The sequence below is a fragment of the Lutra lutra genome, chromosome 5, assembly GCF_902655055.1.
Source record: "Lutra lutra chromosome 5, mLutLut1.2, whole genome shotgun sequence".
NCBI lineage: Eukaryota > Metazoa > Chordata > Mammalia > Carnivora > Mustelidae > Lutra > Lutra lutra.
In genome coordinates, this window is record NC_062282.1 from 139,157,810 (window position 1) to 139,178,832 (window position 21,023).

General features: G+C 40.0%; 1 protein-coding gene across 4 annotated transcripts in view; it reads left to right on the forward strand.

Annotated features, from left to right (window-relative positions):
- The window catches only part of CEP120 (centrosomal protein 120), an 80,083-nt gene that overhangs the window by 10,105 nt on the left and 48,955 nt on the right, over positions 1-21,023 (forward strand). For all 4 annotated transcript variants that reach the window (XM_047729640.1, XM_047729642.1, XM_047729643.1 and 1 more), the window contains 2 exons: positions 14,698-14,846; positions 18,732-18,929. In XM_047729640.1, coding sequence (XP_047585596.1) covers positions 14,698-14,846; positions 18,732-18,929 — 347 coding nt within the window. The remainder of the gene's footprint in view (positions 1-14,697; positions 14,847-18,731; positions 18,930-21,023) is intronic.

Sequence of the window (21,023 nt, forward strand, 5' to 3'; positions counted from 1 at the left end):
TTACAATCCCATCACTGTATTCCCTGTGCTGTTCCTTTTGTCCCCACGACTGACTTGTGCCATAACTGGAAGCCTGTACCTCCCACTCTCCTTTATGCAGTTTGCCCTCCCCTCCCCCTGGCAGCCATCAGTTTGTTCTCTGTGTATTTATAGATACGATTCTGCTAGGAATATATTTTGCATCATCTGCTGACAAAGACTGTTTTATGTCTGTACTCCCGCTCAGCATGCCTTTGTTTCCTTTGTTTATCTTACCTTATTAGCCGGGACTTGCAGTATGATGCGAAGAAACACTGAGGAAAGGGGATATCCTTACCTTGTTCCTGTAGGTTTTTTTGTGTGACATTTTTCATCAAGTTAAGGAAGTTCCTCTCTATTTGTAGTTTGCTTAGGGTGTTTTATCAGTACTGAGTGTTGGATTTTGTCACGTGCTTTTTCTGCATCTTTTGATGCCATCGTGTGGTTTCTTTAGCCTGATGATGTGAGGGATCAGAGTAACAGATTTTCCAGTGTTGAACTAGCTTTGTATACCTGAGCAAAATCACATTTGGTTGTGGTTCGTATTTCTTTCTTTCTTTTTTTTTTTAAACTATTTTTATTAACATATAATGTATTATTTGCCCCAGGGTACAAGTCTGTGAATCATCAGGCTTACACATTTCACAGCACTCACCATAGCATATACCCTCCCAAATGACCATAACCCCACCACCCTATATCTACCCCCACATCCCCCCAGCAACCCTCAGTTTGTTTTGTGAGATTAAGAGTCTCTTATGGTTTGTCTCCCTCCAGATCCCATCTTGTTTCATTTTTTCCTTCCCTATCCCCCACAAGCCCCCACCCTGCCTCTCAAATTCTTTATATCAGAGAGATCATATGGTAATTAACTATCTCAGATTGACTTATTTCGTTCAGCATAATACCTTCTAGTTCCATCCATGTCATTGCAAATAGCAGGATTTCATTTCTTTTGATGGCTGCATAGTATTCCATTGTATATATATACCACATCTTTTTATCCATTCATCTGTTGATGGACATGTAGGCTCTTTCCATCATTTGGCTGTTGTGGACATTGCTGCTATAAACATTCAGGTGCATTTGCCTCTTCGGATCACTACATTTGTATCCTTAGGGTAAATACCCAGTAGTGTGATTGCTGGGTCATAGGGTAGCTCTGTTTTCAACTTTTTGAGGAACCTCCATGCTGTTTTCCAGAGTGGCTGCACCAGCTTGCATTCCCACCAACAGTGTAGGAGGGTTCCCCTTTCTCCGCATCCTCTCCAACATCTGTCTTTTCCTGACTGGTTAATGTTAGCCATTCTGACCGGTGTGAGGTATCTCACTATGATTTTGATTTGTATTTCCCTGATGCTCAGTGAAGTGGAGCACTTTTTCATGTGTCTGTTGGCCATCTGGATGTCTTCTTTGCAGAAATGTCTGTTCATGTCTTCTGCCCATTTCTTGATTGGATTATTTGTTCTTTGGGTGTTGAGTTTGATAAGTTCTTTATAGATTTTCGATATTAGCCCTTTATCTCATATGTCATTTGCAAATATCTTCTCCATTCTGTCAGTTGTCTTTTGGTTTTGTTGACTGTTTCCTTCACTGTGCAAAAGCTTATGATCTCGATGAAGTCCCACTAGTTCATTTTTGCCCTTGCTTCCCTTGCCTTTGGTGATGTTTCTGGGAAGAAGTTGCTGCAACTGAGGTCAAAGAGGTTGCTGCCTCTGTTCTTCTCAAGGATTTTGATGGATTCCTGTCTCACATTGAGGTCTTTCATCCATTTAGAATCTATTTTTGTGTGTGGTGTAAGGAGATGGTCTAGTTTCATTCTTCTGCATGTGGCTGTCCAATTTTCCCAACACCATTTGTTGAAGAGACTGTCTCTATTTTCCATTGGACATTCTTTGCTGCTTTGTTGAAGATTAGTTGACCATAGAGTTGAGGGTCCATTCTGGGGCTCTCTCTTCCATTGATCTATGTCTGTTTTTGTGCCAGTACCATACTGTTTTGATGATTACAGCTTTGTAATAGAGCTTGAAGTCTGGAATTGTGATGCCACCAACTTTGGTTTTCTTTTTCAACATTCCTCTGGCTATTCGGGGTCTTTTCTGGTTCCATATAAATTTTAGGATTATTTGTTCCACTTCTTTCAAAAAAAAATGATGGTATTTTGATAGGGATTGTGTTAAATGTGTAGATTGGTTTAGCTAGCATAGACATTTTCACAGTATTTGTTTTTCCAATCCATGACCATGGATTCCATTTCTTTGTGTCTTCCTCAATTTCTTTCATGAGTATTTTATAGTTTTCTGTGTACAGATTCTTTGCCTCTTTGGTTAGGTTTATTCCTAGGCATCTTATGGTTTTGGGTGTAATTGTAAATGGGATCGACTCAATTTTTCTTTCTTCTGTCTTGCTGTTGGTGTATAGAAATGCAACTGATTTCTATGCATTGATTTTTATATCCTGACACTCTCCTGAATTCCTGTAGGAGTTCTAGCATTTTTGGAGTGGAGTCTTGGGTTTTCCACATAAAATATAATATCATCTGCAAAGAGTGAGAGTTTGATTTCTTTGCCAATTCGGATGCCTTTTATTTTTTTTTGTTGTCTGATTGCCGAGGCTGGGACTTCTAGTACTGTGTTGAATAGCAGTGGTGATAGTGGACATCCCTGCTGTGTTCCTGACCTGGGGGAAAACAGAGCTTTCCCCCATTGAGAATGATATTCGCTGTGGGTTTTTCATAGATGGCTTTGATGATATTGAGGTATGTACCTTCTCCCTACATTTTGAAGAGTTTCGATCAAGAAAGGATGCTGTACTTTGTGAAATGCTTTTTCAGCATCTGTTGAGAGTATCCTATGGTTCTTGTTCTTTCTTTTATTAATGTATTGTATCACACTGATTGATTTGCAGATGTTGAACCAACCTTGCAGCCCAGGAATAAATCCCACTTGGTCATGGTGAATAATCCTTTTATTTTATTTTTATTATTTTTTTAAAGATTTTATTTGACAGACAAGTAGGCAGAGAGGGTAGGCAGAGGGAGAGATGAGGAGGAAGGCTCCCAGCTGAGCAGAGAGCCTGATGCGGGGCCGATCCCAGGACCCTGGGATCATGACCTGAGCCCGAAGGCAGAGGCTTTAACCCACTGAGCCACCCAGGCGCCCCCTTGAATAATCCTTTTAATGTACTGTTGGATCCTATTGGCTAGTATTATGGTGAGAATTTTCACATCCGTGTTCATCAAGAATATTGGTCTGTAATTCTCCTTTTTGATGGGGTCTTTGTCTGGTTTTGGGATCACGGTAATGTGGCCTCATAAAATGCGTTTGGAAGTTTTCCTTCCATTTTTTTAAACAGTTTCAGGAGAATAGGTATTAATTCTTCTTTAAATGTTTGATAGAATTCCCCTGGGAAGGCTTCTAGCCCTGGGCTCTTGTTTTTTGGGGGATTTTTGATGATTGCTTCAATCTCCTTACTGGTTATGGGTCTGTTCAGGTTTTCTATTTCTTCCTGGTTCAAGTTTGGTAATTTATATGTCTCTAGGAATGCATCCATTTTTTCCAGATTGTGAAACTTGCTGGTATATAGTTGCTTATAGTATGTTCTTATAGTTGTTTGTATTTCTTTGCTGTTGGTTGTGATCTCTCCTCTTTCATTCATGATTTTACTAATTGGGGTCCTTTGTCTTTTCTTTTTGATAAGTCTGGCCAGGGGTTTATCAATCTTATTCTTTTGAAGAAGCAGCTCCTAGTTTCATTGATTTGTTCTACTGTTCTTTTGGTTTCTATTTCATTGATTTCTGGTCTGATCTTTATGATTTCTCTTCTCCTGCTGGTTTTAGGCTTTCCTGGCTGTCCTTTCTCCAGCTCCTTTAGATGTAGGTTAGGTTGTATACTTGAGACCTTTCTTGTTTCTTGAGAAAGGCTTGTATTGCTGTATACTTTCCTCTTAGGACCGTTTTTGCTGTATCGCCAAGATTTTGAACAGTTATGTTTTCATTTTCATTTGTTTCCATGAATTTTTTCAATTCTTCTTTAATTTCCTGGTTGACCCATTCATTCTTTAGTAGGATGCTCTTTAGCTTCCATGTATTTGAGTTCTTTCCAACTTTCCTCTTGTGATTGAGTTCTAGCTTCAGAGCACTGTGGTCTGAAAATATGCAGGGAATGATCCCAATCTTTTGGTACCAATTGAGTCCTGATTTGTGGCCCAGGAAGTGATCTGTTCTGGAGAATGTTCCATGTGGACTAGAGAAGTGTATTCTGTTGCTTTGGGATGGAATGTTCTGAATATATCTGATGTCCATCTGGTCCAGTGTGTCATTTAAAGCCTTTATTTCCTTGTTGATCTTTTGCTTAGATGATCTGCCCATTTCATTGAGGGGGTGTTAAAGTCTCCCCTATAATACTATTATAGTATTATTGTCAATGGGTTTCTTTGATTTTGTTATTAATTGGTTTATATAATAGGCTGCTCCCATGTTAGGGGCATAAATATTTAAAATTGTTAGATCTTGTTGGACAGACCCTTTAAGTATGTTATAGTGTCTTTCCTCATCTCTTATTATTGTCTTTGGCTTAAAATCTAATTTATCTGATATAAGGATTGCCATCTCAGAAACTAAACTATATCCGGCTAGGCTGTCATTGAAAATAGAAGCTTTAACCTGCTTGAGTGGCGCAGTGGGTTAAAGCTTTTTTTTTTTGATGTCCATTAGCATGGTAAATTGTTTTCCACTCCCTCACTTTAAATCTAGAGGTGTCTTTGGGTCTAAAAATGAGTTTCTTGTAGACAGTATATTGATGGGTCTTGTTTTTTTATCCATTCTGATACCCTGTGTCTTTTGATTGGGGCATTTAGCCTATTTCCATTCAGGGTAAATATTGAGAGATATGAATTTTAGTGCCATTGTATTGCCTGTAAGGTGACTGTTACTGTATTTTGTCTCTGTTCCTTTCTGGTCCACTACTTTTAGGCTTTCTCCTCGCTTAGAGGACCCCTTTCAATATTTCCTGTAGGGCTAGTTTGGTGTTTGCAAATTCTTTTAATTTTTATTTGTCCTGGAAGCTTTTTATCTCTCCTTCTACTTTCTTTTTTTTTTTTTTTTTAGATTTTATTTATTTATTTGACAGAGATCACAAGTAGGCAGAGAGGCAGACAGAGAGAGGAGGAAGCAGGCTCCCTGCGGAGCAGCCCGATGTGGGGCTCAATCCCAGGATCCCGGGATCGTGACCCAAGACGAAGGCAGAGGCTTTAACCCACTGCGCCACCCAAGCGCCCCCTCCTTCTATTTTCAATGACAGCCTAGCTGGATATAGTTTTCTTGGCTGTATATTTTTCTCCTATTTTTCTCGTTTAATGCTCTGAATGTATCATGCCAGTCCTTTCTGGCCTGCCAGGTCTGTGTGGATAGGTCTGCTACTAATCCAACAATTCTGCCATTGTATGTTACAGACCTCATGTCCTGAGCTGCTTTCAAGATTTTTCTCTTTGTCACTAAGACTTATAAGTTTTGCTGTTAGATGATGAGCTGTGGACCTATTTTTAGAGGGGTTCTCTGTGCTTCCTGGATTTTGATGCTTGTTCCCTTTGCCATGTTAGGGAAATTCTCTACTATAATTTGCTCCAATATACCTTCTGTCCCTCTCTTTCTTTCTTCATCTGGAATCTCAATTATTCTAATATTTTAATATTGTTTCATCTTATGGTATCACTTATCTTTCAACTTTTCTCTTTGTGGGCCAGTAGTTGTTTGTCTCTCTTGTGCTCAGCTTCTTTATTCTCCATCATTTGATCTTCTATATCACTAATTCTCTCTTCTGCCTCATTTATTCTAGCAGTAAGACCCTCCTTTTTTTTTTTTTTTAAGATTTTATTTATTTATTTGACAGAGATCACAAGTAGGCAGAGAGGCAGGCAGAGAGAGAGAGAGGGAAGCAGGCTCCCTGCTGAGCAGAGAGCCCGTTGCAGGACTCGATCCCAGGACCCTGAGATCATGACCTGAGCCGAAGGCAGGGGCTTAACCCACTGAGCCACCCAGGTGCCCCAAGACCCTCCATTTTTGATTGCACCTCATTAATAGCTTTTTTGATTTCGACTTGGTTAGATTTTTAGTTCTTTTATTTTTCCAGAAAGGGATTTTATTTCTGCAGAAAGGGATTCTCTAATATCTTCCATGCCTTTTTCGAACCCAGCTAGCACCTTAATAATCGTCATTCTGAACTCTAGTTCTGACATATTACCAATGTCTGTATTGATTAGGTCCCTAGCCGTCAGTACTGCCTCTTGTTCTTCTTTGGTTCTTGTTCTGTGGTGAGTTTTTCCACCTCATCATTTTATCCAGATAGGAATAGATGAATAAGAACTAAATATTAAAAGGGGTGGGAAAGACCCCATAATTGTATATGCTAACCAAATCAGAAGAGACCTGAAACCAGGGGGAGAAGATAGGGGGAAATAATTTAAAATAAAAAAATAAAAAATAATTGCATATTAGACTGGTAAGTAGAATAGGGCCACCCACTTGATTTAGAGTGTATTCTGGTCTCTTAGAAGAAATTACCTCCCGGTCGCCTGGGTGGCTTAGTGGGTTAAAGCCTCTGCCTTCGGCTCAGGTCATAATCCCTGGGTCCTTAATGATGATGACCATTTTTTCATGTGTCCATTAACCATTCACATGTTTTCTTTGGAGAAGCGTCTGTTCATGTCTTCTGCCTATTTTTTGATGTGATTATCTGTTTTGTGTGTGTTGAGTTTGAGAAGTTCTTTATAGATCTTGGATATCAGCCCTTTGTCTTTAGTGTCATTTGTGAGTATCTTCTCCCATTCCATGGGTTACCTCTTCTTTTGTTGATTGCTTCCTTTGCTGTGCAGAAACTTTTGATGTTGATAAAGTCCCAAAAGTTCATTTGTGCTTTTGCTTGCCTTTTTTTTTTTTTTGTTTGCTTTGCCTTTGGGGACATGTCTTGAAAGAAGTTGCTGTGGCTGATGTCGAAGAGGTTACTGCCTATGTTCTCCTCTAGGATTTTGATAATTTCCTGCCTCACATTGAGGTCTTCCATTTTGAGTTTATCTTTGTGTATGGTTTAAGAGAATGGTCGAGTTTCATTCTTCTATACCTAGCCATCCAATTTTCCCAGCACCATTTATTGAAGAGACTGTCTTTTTTCCACTGGATGTTTTCTCCTGCTTTGTCGAAGATCATTTGACATAGAGTTGTGGGTTCATATCTGGACTCTCTACTCTGTGCCACTGGTCTGTGTCTGTTTTTGTGCTACTACCATGCTGTCTTGATCACAGCTTTGTAGTAAAGCTTGAAATCAGGCAATGTGATGCCCCCAGTTTTGCTTTTCTTTTTTCAACATTTCCTTAGCAATTCGGGGTCTCTTCTGGTTCCATACACATTTTAGGATTGTTTGTTCCAGCTCTGAAAAATGCCGGTGGAATTTTGATCGGGATGACATTGAAAGTATAGATGGCTCTAGGCTGTATAGACATTTTAACAATGTTTATTCTTCTGATCCATGAGCATGGAATGCTCTTCCAACTTTCTGATTCTTTAATTTCTTTTGTGAGTGTTCTGCAGTTCCTCGAGTATAGGTCCTGTATTTTGTTGGTTAGGTTTATTCCCAGGTATCTTATGGTTCTTGGTGCTATAGTAAATGGAATCGATTCTCTAATTTCCCTTTCTGTATTTTCATTGTTAGTGTATAAGAAAGCAACTGATTTTTGTGGATTGATTTTGTATCCTGCCACATTACTGAATTGCTATATGAGTTCTAGTAGTTGCCTGGTGTGGGGATCAGGGTAATGCTGGCTTCATAAAGAGTCTGGAAGTTTTCCTTCTGTTTCTGTTTTTTTTGAAACCGGTTCAGGAGAATAGGATTGTTTCTTCTTTGAATGTTTGGTAGAATTCTGGGAATCTGTCAGGTCCTGGACTCTTGTATTTGGGCAGGTTTTTAATCATAGCTTCAATCTTGTTTCTAGATACTGGTCTATTCAGGTTGTCTGTTTCTTCCTGATTCAGTTTTGGGAGTTTATAGGTTTCCAGGAACGCATCCATTTCGTCTGGGTTGCTTAACGTATTGGCATATAGCTGTTCATAATAATTTCTGATGATTATTTCTATTTCCTTGGTATTAGTCATGATCTCTCCCTTTTCATTCATAATTTTATTAATTTGGGTCCTTCTCTCTTTTCTTTTGGATTCATTTGGCCAGTGGTTTATCGATCTATTGATTCTTTCAAAAAACCAACTTCCAGTTTCATTGATGTATCTGTTGTATCTCTAGTTTCTATCTCACTAATCTCTGCTCTAATCTTGGTTCTTTCCCTTCTTGAGTGTGTGGTTGGCTTAATTTGTTGTTTATTTTCCAGTTCTCTAAGGTGTAAAGAGAGCTGGTGCATTTTGGATTTTTCAATTTTTCTGAGTGAGGTTGGATGGCTATGTATTCCCCCTTTGGACCACCTTTGCCGTATCCCATAGGTTTTGGACCGATGTGTCTTCATTCTCATTGGTTTTCATGAATTGTTTAAGTTCTTCTTTGATTTCCTGGTTGATCCAAACATTCTTAAGCAAGGTGGTCTTTAGCTTCCAGGTATTTGAATTCCTTCCAAACTTTTTCTTGTGGTTGAGTTCCAGTTTCAAAGCTTTGTGGTCTGAGAATATGCAGGGAATTATCTCAGTCTTTTGGTATCGGTTGAGTCCTGATTTGTGACCCAGTAGGTGGTCTATTCTGGAGAAAGTTCTGTGTGCACTGGAGAAGAATGAGTATTCTGTTTTTTTAGGGTAGAATGTTCTGTATATGTCTATGAGGTCCATCTGGTCCAATGTGTCATTTAATGCTCTTGTTTCTTTATTGATTTTCTGCTTGGGTGATCTGTCCATTACTGAACGTGGCATGTTAAGATCCCCTTCTGTTAATGTATTCATATCAATGTGACTCTCTATCTTGATTAACAGTTGTCTTATGTAATTGGCTGCTCCTGTATTGGGGGCATAAGTATTTACAATTGTTAGATCTTCTTGGTGGATAGACCCTTTAAGAATGATTTAGCGCCCTTCTTTATCTTTTGACTATAGTCTTAGTTTAAAATCTAATTGATCTGATATGAGAATCGTTACCCAGCTTTCTTTTGAGGCCCGTTGGCATGAAAGATGCTTCTCCATTTCTTTACTTCCAGTCTAGATGTATCTTTAGGTTCCAAACATGTCTATTGTAGACAGGATATGGACGGGTCCTGTTGTTTTATCCAGTCTGCAACCCTGTGCTGTTTTATGGGAGCGTTTAGGCCATTCACATTGAGAGTGGTTATTGAAAGACACGTTTTTATTGACCTCATGTTCCCTGTGAAGTTCTTGTTTCTATAGATTGTCTCTGTAAATTTCTGTTCTAAGTCAGTCTTGGGTTCTTTCTTCTTTTATAGGCGCCCCCCCCACCTTGATATTACTTGTAGTGCTCACTTGGTGGTCACATACGCTTTTAAACTTTGCGGGTCTTGGAAGCTCTTTATCTCTCCATCCATTTTGAATGTCAGTCTTGATGGATAAAGTATTCTTGGCTGGATGCTTTTCTCATCTAGTGCCCTGAATATGTCTTGCCATCCCTTTCTGGCTTGCCAGGTTTCTGTGGAAAGGTCTGACATTATTCTGATGGACCTTCCTCTGTACGGAAGGAATCTTCCCCTAGCTGCCCTCAGAAGCAGTTGTCTAAAATTATGATTCGTCAGTCTCACAATCAGTTGCCTCGAGGTCTTTCTAGATTGGTTATCTTGGGGGGTGATCTTTGAGCCTCTGGACACAAACGTGGGTTCCATTCCCCAGATTGGGAAAATTTTCATCCAAAATTTGTTCAGCTCTATCTTCTGGTCTTCTCTCTTTCTCCATCCTATCACAATCCCAATAATTCTGACGTTGGAACGTTTCATAGGGTCATTTATTTCCCTAATTCTGTTTCCATGGCTTCTAAGCTATTCTTCCAGGCCTCCTTCTGATCCTTTTTTCCTGTCAATTTGTCCTCTAGATCTTTTGCCTTGGTTACACTAGCTGTTAGAGTATTTAGATTAGATTGGATCTCATTGATAGTATTTTTAACTTCTTCCCAGGCGGCTTTCACTTCTGCTATTAGAGAGTCTATGTTGTCACTAATGGTTTTCTCCAACCTAGCCTTTGCCTGGATAATTCTAACCGTGAATTGTGTCCTTATCCAATAATTCTGATGGAGAGGGCACAGTCTCTGAAATTTTCCTCTGTTGGGTGTTCCTCCTCGTCATTTTGGTGAGAGGTGGTTGAGGGGATGTATCGCTGAATATATCAGTCATGATCCAGGCAAGGTGCACTCTGGAATGCTTCTGAGCAATCGGGAGTCACCACCAAAAAGAAAGAAAAAAGAAAAAAGAGCGAGAAAGAGAAAGAGAGGGGGGGAAAAAAAGAGAAGACCCAGCCAGAATGGGCCCCCAAAATAAGATTTATAAGGTATACAAACAAAAACAGACAAACAAAAAGACCGACAAAAGTAAATGGAAAAAAAAAAGAACCCAGCCAAAATGATCCCCAAGGATAAGATTTATATAATATCAGAACAAAAACAAATACACAGAAACACTGGCAGAAGAAAAAGATGGGAGGGTGGTTATAAATCCTTAATGTGGGCGAGGAATTCTTCCTGGGTGTATCTTGATATCTTTGTTAAAGGACTCAACTTTCTAGAGATGAAGGGAGATTAAAACTGGTTTATATATAGGTGTAGTATTGATTAGTGAAAGAGGATTACTTTGAAGCTTATATGTGTATGTATATTAAAAATAGAAAAGGAAAAATCACGGTACGTGTATGAAAAAAGTTCAAGTTAAAAGGTTATTATGGAATATGTTGTATTAATCCTCTGGTTGTAATGGTAAGTAGGTTAAAAAATTAAAAAAAAATAATAGTGAGAACGAATTAAAAATTAAAAGTTGTATCTGTGAAATATACAGGTTTTAGGGCAATACCAGGAGCTTAACATATTATTTTCCCCTGATATTGGGGTTTTACAGTTTTATGGGGACCCTGTAGTGGTTGTTTTCCCGTTCTTTTGGCTTGTCTTCTGGGAGAGAGGACTGCTGCATTGTTTTTCAGTCAGGTTTGCTTGGGTTGAGTCCTCCTGTCCCCTATCAAGGGGCTGGGCTCTGTGAAAACCGGTTTTTCAGGCTTTTGTTCTCTGGAGGTTTTGGGTTTTGGTGGCTTTTTGGTTTAGTGGAAACAAACTGCACCCAGACCTCCATCTCAGAGGGAAGCCTTGGTCTGCTTCCTCCTGGTGGTTCAGAGCACACAGACTCCCCCTCTGCAAACTCCATGAACTGTGCAACCTCAGTGCAGGCGGTGCAAGTCCCCAGCCACACCAAGGGGTCCCTTGAAGTGCCGCTTGTCTCTGCACCCATGTGCCGCTAAAACTGCAAGCGATATTGGTCCAGGGAGTCTGCTTCCGTTGGCTGCCTTTGCTGGGACTGATTCTGGGGTCCAGACTTGATGGCCGCCCAGGTTGCTGCCAAAGGATCCCGACCAGAGGTCGTGCTGAGTTCCTTCAGGCCGGGCTGGGGTGTGGGTCAGACCCAGTTTGCATAGTGTGTGCAGAGCGCAAAAGGCTGTACTTCTAGGGAGCGAAGGCTGGCGCCGTCACCAGACTCCCCCTTGTGGGGGCAGGAGTGCGCCCAGCCTAGCGGTGGTGCAGGCTACACAGCCCGGGGGAGCTCAGCAGCCAGAAACTGGAGGCTTCACCGCACTCTCTCTGGCACCGGTGGTTGCCGGCGGTGGCCATCCTGGGTCCGTGCGCCTAGGCCCGTGCCCGTGACTGCCTGATTCCACCAGTTGCCCTTTAAGATCTTTTGCTCTGTTTGAGTGCTTTTAACCAGATTCCAAGTAAATGTTGGTCCCCAACCACAGGGCACTTTCGTATGGGTCGCTTCTGGTGGCTCCCTCCCCCTTCTGCTTATCCTCCGGTATCAGTCTGAGCATTCCCACTCTGCTTTACCTCTCCCCGGTGTCTTCTGCCCCTGTAGAGATCCAGAAGTGTATAATCCTACGTCTCAGGCTGATTTCATGGTTTTCAGGGTGTTCTGGTAAATAATTAGCTCACTTTAGCGCTCCAGTTGAAACAGAGTCTCCTACTTCTCCACCATCTTGCCCCTCCCCACCCCCTTGAGTATCCTTTTAATGTCCGTAGAATCTGTAGAGATGTCTCTTTTATTTCTGATAATAATTTGTGTTTTCTCTCCTTTTCTCTTAGTTACATTGGCAAAATGCTTAATGGTTTGATAGATGTTTTTGGAGAGCTAGCTTTTGGTTTCTATGATTTTCTTCATTGATTTCCTGTTTCCATTTCATTGATTTAAGCTCTAGTTTTTATTATTTCTCTCCCTCTGCTGGCTTTGAACTTAATTTGCAAAAATTTGCTGCCGTTTTTTCTGTTTTCCTGAGATAGAAACCTAGTTTTTTGTTTTTTGCTTTTTAATATGCCTTGTAATTATTTGTTGCAAGGTGGACACGATATACTGGGTAAAAAGAAAATAAGCCTTTAGAACATAGAGGGAAGGTGTGGGGAGAGGAGACCCTTTCTGTAGTCCCATGACTGAGTCTGAGCTCTGGGTGAGCCTGTCCCCCTGTACCATTTCAGCTTGTCTGATAATAGATGTAGGTTGTACATCTTTGGCATGAATATCACGGATGTGATGCTCTGTTCTCATTTCATGTTTGCAGGTGGCATGTAATTTGGATTTGCCTCATTACTGATGATAAAATGTTTCTCATTTTGATTACTTGATTAAGGTGTAGTGTGTATCTTCTCAACTGTAAATTACTATTTTCTTAGGGAATTGATATTTTGTGACTCATTATTAAGAAATTGTCAAAAGTACTCATTCCTTAAACCTTCAATTTACTGTTGTTGTTGTTTTTAATGGGTTAAAATATCTATCATTGTTTGTCCCAGATTTGTGCAAGGGGAACCCCTTCAAACTGCTTCTGTTTCCTTTAGCCTGTCTCCATAATTCTTTGAACTTTCTCTTGGTTTCTGGCGTAGGAAGATGGTACAGGCTGATGTCCTTTCCTGTCTAGGCCTGGATTCAGCGGTTTGTTCAGGGAGCCCTGCTTCCTTACAAGAACGAGTCTAGGTGCAAGATATGCCTGATGCTATTGGGGTGTTCTGCTGCCAGGGCCTTCTAATGAAAAAAGTGAGGGATTTGGTTTATGTAGGTATACATAAACACACATACATGAACATGGGTACACATGCCTTTATATCTGTTTATCTGTACATTTAGTGAACCGTGTACATTCACACTGACACCTTCAGTCCTTCCAGTCTTACAGTAGGTTTATCCTCGTTCTCGTCCCTTTAATTTTAACTTGTGCCTGTAACTCCTTGGCACAGGAGACCTGTCATAGTTACTCTTCTCATTTTTAAGCTCTGCTGACATGACTGTTTTGTGGATGTCTTTAACTAAAGTGATTGTCAGAAGCTTTATTTGATTATTTAATTTGATCTTCTAAACAACATTATAAAAGCTTTGCAGAGCAAATAATGGAAACAGGAAGAAATCTTATGGGTTATTCATAAAACTGGTAAATGGCAGAAGTGGGATTGGAACCTCAGTCTATGTTACTGGAGCATCCGTGTGCTTAACTGTTTGGCTATATTTAGCCAGTGCTGTAGGAAGTTCATTTCTTCAGGGGTAACCCTGCATGCTGCCTTCCCCCTATCAGAGTCCAGGCTGTCTTTCCAGCTGCCTGACTGCTTGGGGGAACCGTTTGGTTTTAAGATCCTTTTCAAGCCAAAGGTACAATTTCTCAGGCTGCATAATAGGAATCTGGAGAGGATTGCTTATTGATGGGGGATGCATATCTCTGAGGTATGCATTATATCACTTCTCTTCCCAAAATTGTTTATGCTCTCCTCTTAATCTTGGAAAATGACCCCCTCGTTAGAGTGTGGTGTGTGGGGAGTCTGTCATCGGGCCTCAACCCCGCATCTTCCTGCCTGTCGGTCCTTACTCTGTGAGCCAGCACGCCACCCCGCCACCCCCCCACCTCTCCCACCGCGTGCTTTCTCTTCCCAGGCTGTGTATTCCAGTTCCTTCTGCCTGGAACACTGTTCCTACTCCCTTATTCTCCGTTCATTGCCCTTTCTTTTCTTAGCCACGCTGGGCTGATGGTTCAGTCCCCAGTTTAGATTCACTTCCTGGGGCGTCTGGGTGGCTCAGTGGGTTAGAGCTTCTGCCTTCGGCTCAGTTCTTGGTCTCAGGGTCCTGGGATCGAGCCCCGCATTGGGCTCTCTGCACAGTGGGTAGCCTGCTTCCTCCTCTCTCTCTGCCTGACTCTCTGCCTACTTGTGATCTGTCAAATAAATAAATAAAATATAAAAAAAAAAGATTCACTTCCTTCGGGAAACCTATGGGGTCTCTTCTCTGCAGTTTGTTCAATTTTAAAAATGTTACTGTATTTCAGACTAGAAGGAAAATGGTGGTTAAAAATGGTTTCTTGGGAGAGAGTGTTTAAAAAAAAAGAAAAAGAAAAAGAAAAATTTACTGAGGTACTGAATGTATCTGTGACCACTCTCCAGCAAAATACAAAGCATAACCGGCTTTCAAAATCTTACAGTGGTTTATGGCAAACTGTAATGTAGTTGCATTGTGGTTTTCCCCATAAAGTACCTGCCAGCCTGTCTGGACTTGACCCCAAGGACATTGTGGTGGTGCTAAATGAGGAGGGAGGCTACCATCAGATCGGCCCAGCAGAGTACTGCTCTGACTTCTTCATTATGTCGGTGACCATAGCCTTCGCCACCCAGTTGGAGCAGGTGAGACTTCCCCTCTGATGAGGGATTCATAATGAACTGAAAACATTGATTTTTATTTTATTTTTATTATTTATGTTTTTTAAGATTTTATTTATTTGTCAGAGAGAGACTGCACACAAGCACAAGCAGGGGGACTGGCAGGCAGAAGGAGAAGCAATAGCTCCACAGCTGAGGAGCACAGAACTTGGGAGATAGACCACTGGCAATGTAAACAGTCCTGGTCTCTCCCCAGGAACATACTTAATCCCTCGAGGTTACCAGCTGTACAAGCAACCCTGGGAAATAGCCTGGGGGAGAGTGCTCTGGGCCTGGTGGGGCCTGGTGGTCTCGGTGCCCTCAGCAAGGAGAGCAGGGACACTCACGACCCATGCCAACATTGCCTCCTTCCAAAATGAGCTGTCCTTCCATCGTTTTTCTCAAGATTCAGCCCACTTTCTCAACATTATATTGGTCTATAGCAGTTGAAATAATAATTTCAAAAATAGAGAAAATGGCTTATGACTTCAATTTTTACCGTACTGTTAACTTCTTCAGAGGTACAAAGCTCCCGCAAGGTCCACGTTTATAAGTGAAATACCTGGTAGTGACCATATATGAGTACATGACTCGGAAGAGTTTCAGGTAACGCTTTTTCTCAGGAAATATTTAAAATTTCTCATTCCAGATTCATGCTTTTGGCTCTCTCCCATCAGTTTCTCTCTTTTTCTTCATAAAGCCCTGCTTATGAATAGCTCCACCTTAATATGCCGTTCCTGCTGGGGGAAGGTCAGATGTCCACTGCCTTCATTAACCACATCAGGGTACATGTTAGATAATGAGGCCGCTATATTTTTACTGTGTTATTAAGTAGATGCAAAGGCATTTTACATTACCACTTTAATTTTTTTCAACTCTCCTGGGTGGCATAATTGTTCCTCATCATTTACTGTGTGTCCTTTTCTGTGGACCAGGCATTATGCTAACTACTGTGTTTAATCCTCCCACAACTTTAGGGGATTATTATTTTCATTTTCAAGATCAGGAAACCATTTCTTAGGAAGGTTTTACAGCTAAGTAAAGGGCCTACGTATTTCTGGACATTGAGTCTCTTCCCTTATTCTCTTGTTCCAGTATTATGCTCTCTTCCCTCTTACACAGTTTCGGAGTAAGATGGATTGGCATGGGGTTTGCATTCTCTCTGCTTACTCACTACTTACTAGCTGGCTTCTCCAGTTTAGGCACCGTAACCTTTCTGAGGCTTGAGTTTTCTCCGGAGTCGAGTGGCGATAATACCAACTTTCCATATAAGGATGAGGGATGAGATAATATAACCAAAATGACTATCATGTAGTTTGTATGTGTGAAGCTACATTTGTACAGTAAAAGCTTGTTGAGAGTAACTGACTTATTGAATCCACAACTAAAACAGCTCTTCGTAATACAAGATGATTTACTGGGACCAGTCACTCCGTTTAGTTTTTAAAAACTCAAAAACCAGATTGATGACTGACCATTGGCTCTCTCTGCTAAAAAGGAAGCCAAACAGTTTTCTCTCAAGAGTAAACCGAACTAGTGTGGAATCCAGCAATGTCAATGCTAGGTGTGAATCAAGAACTGAAAGCAGGTGTACAAACAAAAACGTGCACAGCAATGTACTAAGCAGTATTCACAGTTTCCAAAAGTTGGAAACAACCCAGCTGTCCGCCACTGGATGAATGGATAAACCAAATGCATGTCCGTATAATGGAATATTACGCGACTATAACGGAACGGGGTGCTGACAGGTGCTGCAGTGTAGGCAGACTTTGAACGCATGCCAAGTGAAAGAAACTGGACACACAAGGCCACCTGATGTGTACTTGCATTTATATGAAATAGACTAGCATAGGTGAACCTATAGAGACCCAAAGCAGATGGGTGCTTTTCTGTGGCTGGAGGAGAGAGGGAATGGAGACTACTTCATGGGTGCGGTGTTTGTTCTGGAAATGATGAGAGTGTTCTGGAACCAGATGTGACCAGTGCATGCACAGCCTTATGAATGTACTCAGTGTTACTGAGGTGCATGCTTTGTAATCGTTAAAATGGCACATTTTCTGTTACATGTATTTTACAATAATGAAAAAACACAAGAAATTGAGCCCAGTAATCTAGTCATCTTTTGATATTGTTTCCTTTTTTCATTATGTATAGACAAGCCAAGGGTTTTATAAATTAGCCATTTAGTTTTTTCCTCAAACTAGTGAGAAAGGTAGTGTGAGAAAGCACCAAGCAACAAATAAAGGTAAGAAATAATACCTTTGCAGGTGCTCCTCAGTGACTCAGGACATGTGCTGTCCTGTTGCAGAACGGAGGAATGAGTTAGGAGCAGGAGGACTGGGTGGTTTTCTTATATTGAATGTCGAAGTTTAAAAAAAATTACCTTCCAAATACAAAGATGTTAAAGGATTTTTGAAAGAATCTTTTCTTAGTGGCAATTAACTTAAAATTAAATATACTGTGAAATATTTAAGGTTCTTTAGTTCTTATCTTTAGTTCTTTATCTTTAGTTCTTAAAATTTTTTTTTTTTTTTTTTGCTTTCTGATGATGGGAGAAACAAAAGTCTTGTCTAATTAAACTCTGAAATAGTCACTGGTAAGGATACTATATTTTTGCCTCAGATTTTCCTGAGCACAGCTCAGCTGTGCACAGCTGACTGTGCTGGGTGGTGGAGTTGTCCTATTGAACAAGTATTCTCTCTTCTAATCCTTCCAACAAGCCTAAAAGAAACGGAAGTACAGAGCGATAGAGTAGTTTGTCCAAAGCTTCACAGTAACCCATGGATGGAACCAGAATTGGGGGCTTAATCCAGAATCTGCTCTTAACAACTGTAGGTATAGAAGTGCTGGCTCTCTCTAGATAGACTAAAACCTACTCAAATACAGTTGAATGTATGGGGTTCAAGTAAGCATTTACTTCACATACAAAAATATACTTGATATGAAACAAGAGTTGTTGAGTATCTACTGTGTTATTTCGCACAAGACCAGTGACTATTGAATGTGGGGCTGTTTTATTCTAAGTGGTTAATTCTTTTATTGTCACGAACTCTACAAGCTGTCCTGTAACTCTGCTTGGCCTAAAAGGATGTCTTAGGTAACTGTCATGTCAGGATATAGTTATTTAACAGCCTTGTTGTATGATCACTAGGATATATTCAAAACCCATCGATGAACAAAACCACTGTCTTTTTAACAGCGTGCTAGTGAGCACTTGGTCTGTTAGATGACTCCATATTGTATTGTCCAAGAATCCACGTCTTTGCCATACGTAGCTATGAAAGTACGAACTTTGCGAAGTAACACTCCCATTAAAGCAAGTGTCTTTTTGCAACTATTAATTTATAGTTTTCCCAGTTTGGACAGATTGGTAGAAAGCATTTTTCACGAAGGCCTGGGCCAAGGTGTTACATTTAATAATCTGAATTACAGTTGTTTAAAACCCTTCTCTTAGGAATGAAGAGGGTGGCAGAGTGAGAATAAGATGAAATAAGGTAAATGGAAATAAAGAAAGCTCAGTTTAAAATACTTGACCACTTCCTTCTAAAAGAACTTCCATGTACTTGTTCATGGGTCAGTTGAATGAAAAGTAAACTTGAAAACAACAGAAATCTCTAAAAATATTTTGGTCTCTGGGCTTTTCTGAAGTAAGCCTTGAAAAATTAAACCAATCATTTGGTTGTAATTTTTCAGAGATGTAGGAATTCTGAGTGAATAATTGAAGACTTAGAAGTTTAAAAAAAATCATATTTTAGCAGATACCTTAAAGTTTGTCTTTAAGATAGTCTTTAAGCAGTTATCTTAAAGACATGCGTAGCATGTATAGTGGTTTACAAATTAATACTCTCTTCTTTTTCCTTGAATGTTTAGTTAATTCCATGTACCATGAAGCTTCCAGAAAGACAGCCTGAATTTTTCTTTTACTATTCTTTGCTGGGAAATGATGTTACAAATGAACCCTTCAATGATTTAATCAACCCAAACTTTGAGCCAGAGAGAGCATCAGTTCGAATACGTAGCAGCATAGAAATTCTTCGTGTTTACCTGGCTCTTCAGTCTAAACTACAGGTAAGTATTGCAGAAAGTTGCTTTATTTTAGTTTTGTTTTATTATTTATTTGTTTGCTTGTTTATTTATTTTGACGCAGAGAGACCGTGAGAGAGGGAACACAAATAGAGGGAGTGGGAGAGGGAGAAGCAGGCTTCCCACCAAGCAGGGAGCCTGATGTGGGGCTTGATCCCAGGACCCTGGGGTCATGACCCACGCTGCAGGCGGTTGCTTCAGGACTCAGCCATCCAGGCACCCCATTCAATTTTTTTTTTTTTTTTAATTAAGGATGATTTTTTTTTTAAGCTTCAGAGAGGTACCTAAACTCCTATTTTAATAGCAAAGATGATCTCTCTGCCACATCTTTTAATTTTTTAGGAATTATCCTGATTTGTAAAGGCCTAGAATAACGGTTACTTCAGAATTTTAGGAGATTGACTTCTTTATCTAGTTACTATGAAAAGAAGTGGCACTTGTTGGGCTTTATAATTTAAAAAAATGGACCTGGAGTCTGAAGTGGGCTCAGGGAAAATTTCATCATTAATTAGCGGGCATAGTAGCTATACACACACAGATCACATGATGGAGAGTTCACAATTTACAATTCACAATTTAATACCTTATTACTATTAAAAGCAAAGAAATAACACAACTTCCTAGAGCCTGCCCTTGAGCTTAATACTTTTGTAAAGTAATTTTACTGGACTCTTAAAAGTAAACCTTACCTAGTGAAAACGACTGTTTTATTTTTTTTTATTACATTTGCTTTTAATCAGACCGAAATGGCATAGTGAAATAAAGGATTAGGTCCTCATTTGTGTAACGTGATCAGTCATGAGATTTTGATTGCAAATTTAGGTGGGACATGGGAAGGGGGCATTAAGAAATTAGAGTAGAGCTAGGGTGTGCCTGGGTGGCTCAGTTGGTTAAGCAGGTATGCCTTTTGATTTTAGCACAGGGCGTGATCTCGGGGCCGTGCATCCAGCCCTGCTTCAGACTCTACTCTCATGGAGGAGTCTGCTTGAGGTTCTCTCTCCTCCTCCTCCCCTACCCATGCTTGCTCGCTCACTCTCTCTCTAAAATAAATAAATTAAAAAAAAAATTATAGTAGAACTAAATTTTAGAAGTGGTTCTGCTAAACCCAGGAGACTAGTGAAATACTATGTAAGATGATCAACTGCTTTTTTTCCCCACATTTCTTCTTTTCAGTACTTTTTAGCTTTCCAAACCTCTTGCATTTTTTTTATATCTCGCATACCAGTCTTTACTGAAGTAATGACCTTTCTCTTAGTTTGATTTTTATGGACATTTCAGTCCTAAAAATCCTTACTCTCCAGCCTACCACCAACATCCTACCTAATAACATTAAAACTAAGTGACAGGTCATTGCCAACATTAGGAGTAAAATAGTTTCCTGTTGCAATTGCTTATTGTGCGTGTGAATGCTATGTTTGCCTATGTAGTAAGGAAAAAAAAATACAAAACACAATAGGTACCTCGATAGCCATTTTTTTCCCTGTGTTTTTGGTTTTTTTTTTTTTTTTTTTTTTCTTAAAATTTTATTTATTTGACTGAGAGCACAAGCAGAGGGAGAGGGAGCCCTACATGGGACTTGATCCCTGGATCCTGGGATCGTGACCTGAGCTGAGGGCAGCTGTTTAACTGTAATTAAGCCACCCAGGTGCCCCTCTTTTTTATGTAGTTTCAAAAAGGGGGGGGGTAACGTTGAAGTTTTGATTAGCTATCCATGATAAATAGTTCAGTCCACCCAACAGGTACTCTATTTGACCTTGTACTGGTCCACCTTGTTCTGTATATAGAATCTGAAAAGCAAGAGAAGAAAAAGAAACACTAAGGATGTTTTATGGGTGAAGAAAACAAAACTGTTTCAGGTTCTTTAGTTGCCAAATAGGGCCGGATCCACTAACTTACTTATCTTTTTAGAACTGTGTTTAGATTAATGTTGAAATAGAAAACAAAAATGCTTGAAGTATTAGTTTTCTGTTTACATGCATGTATTCATGATACAGTTTGTGAAATAGCATAGTAAAATATTAAAGTAACCATAACTCCTAAAAGAGAGAAGGGTGGTAATTTATGAGTATATAATATTGA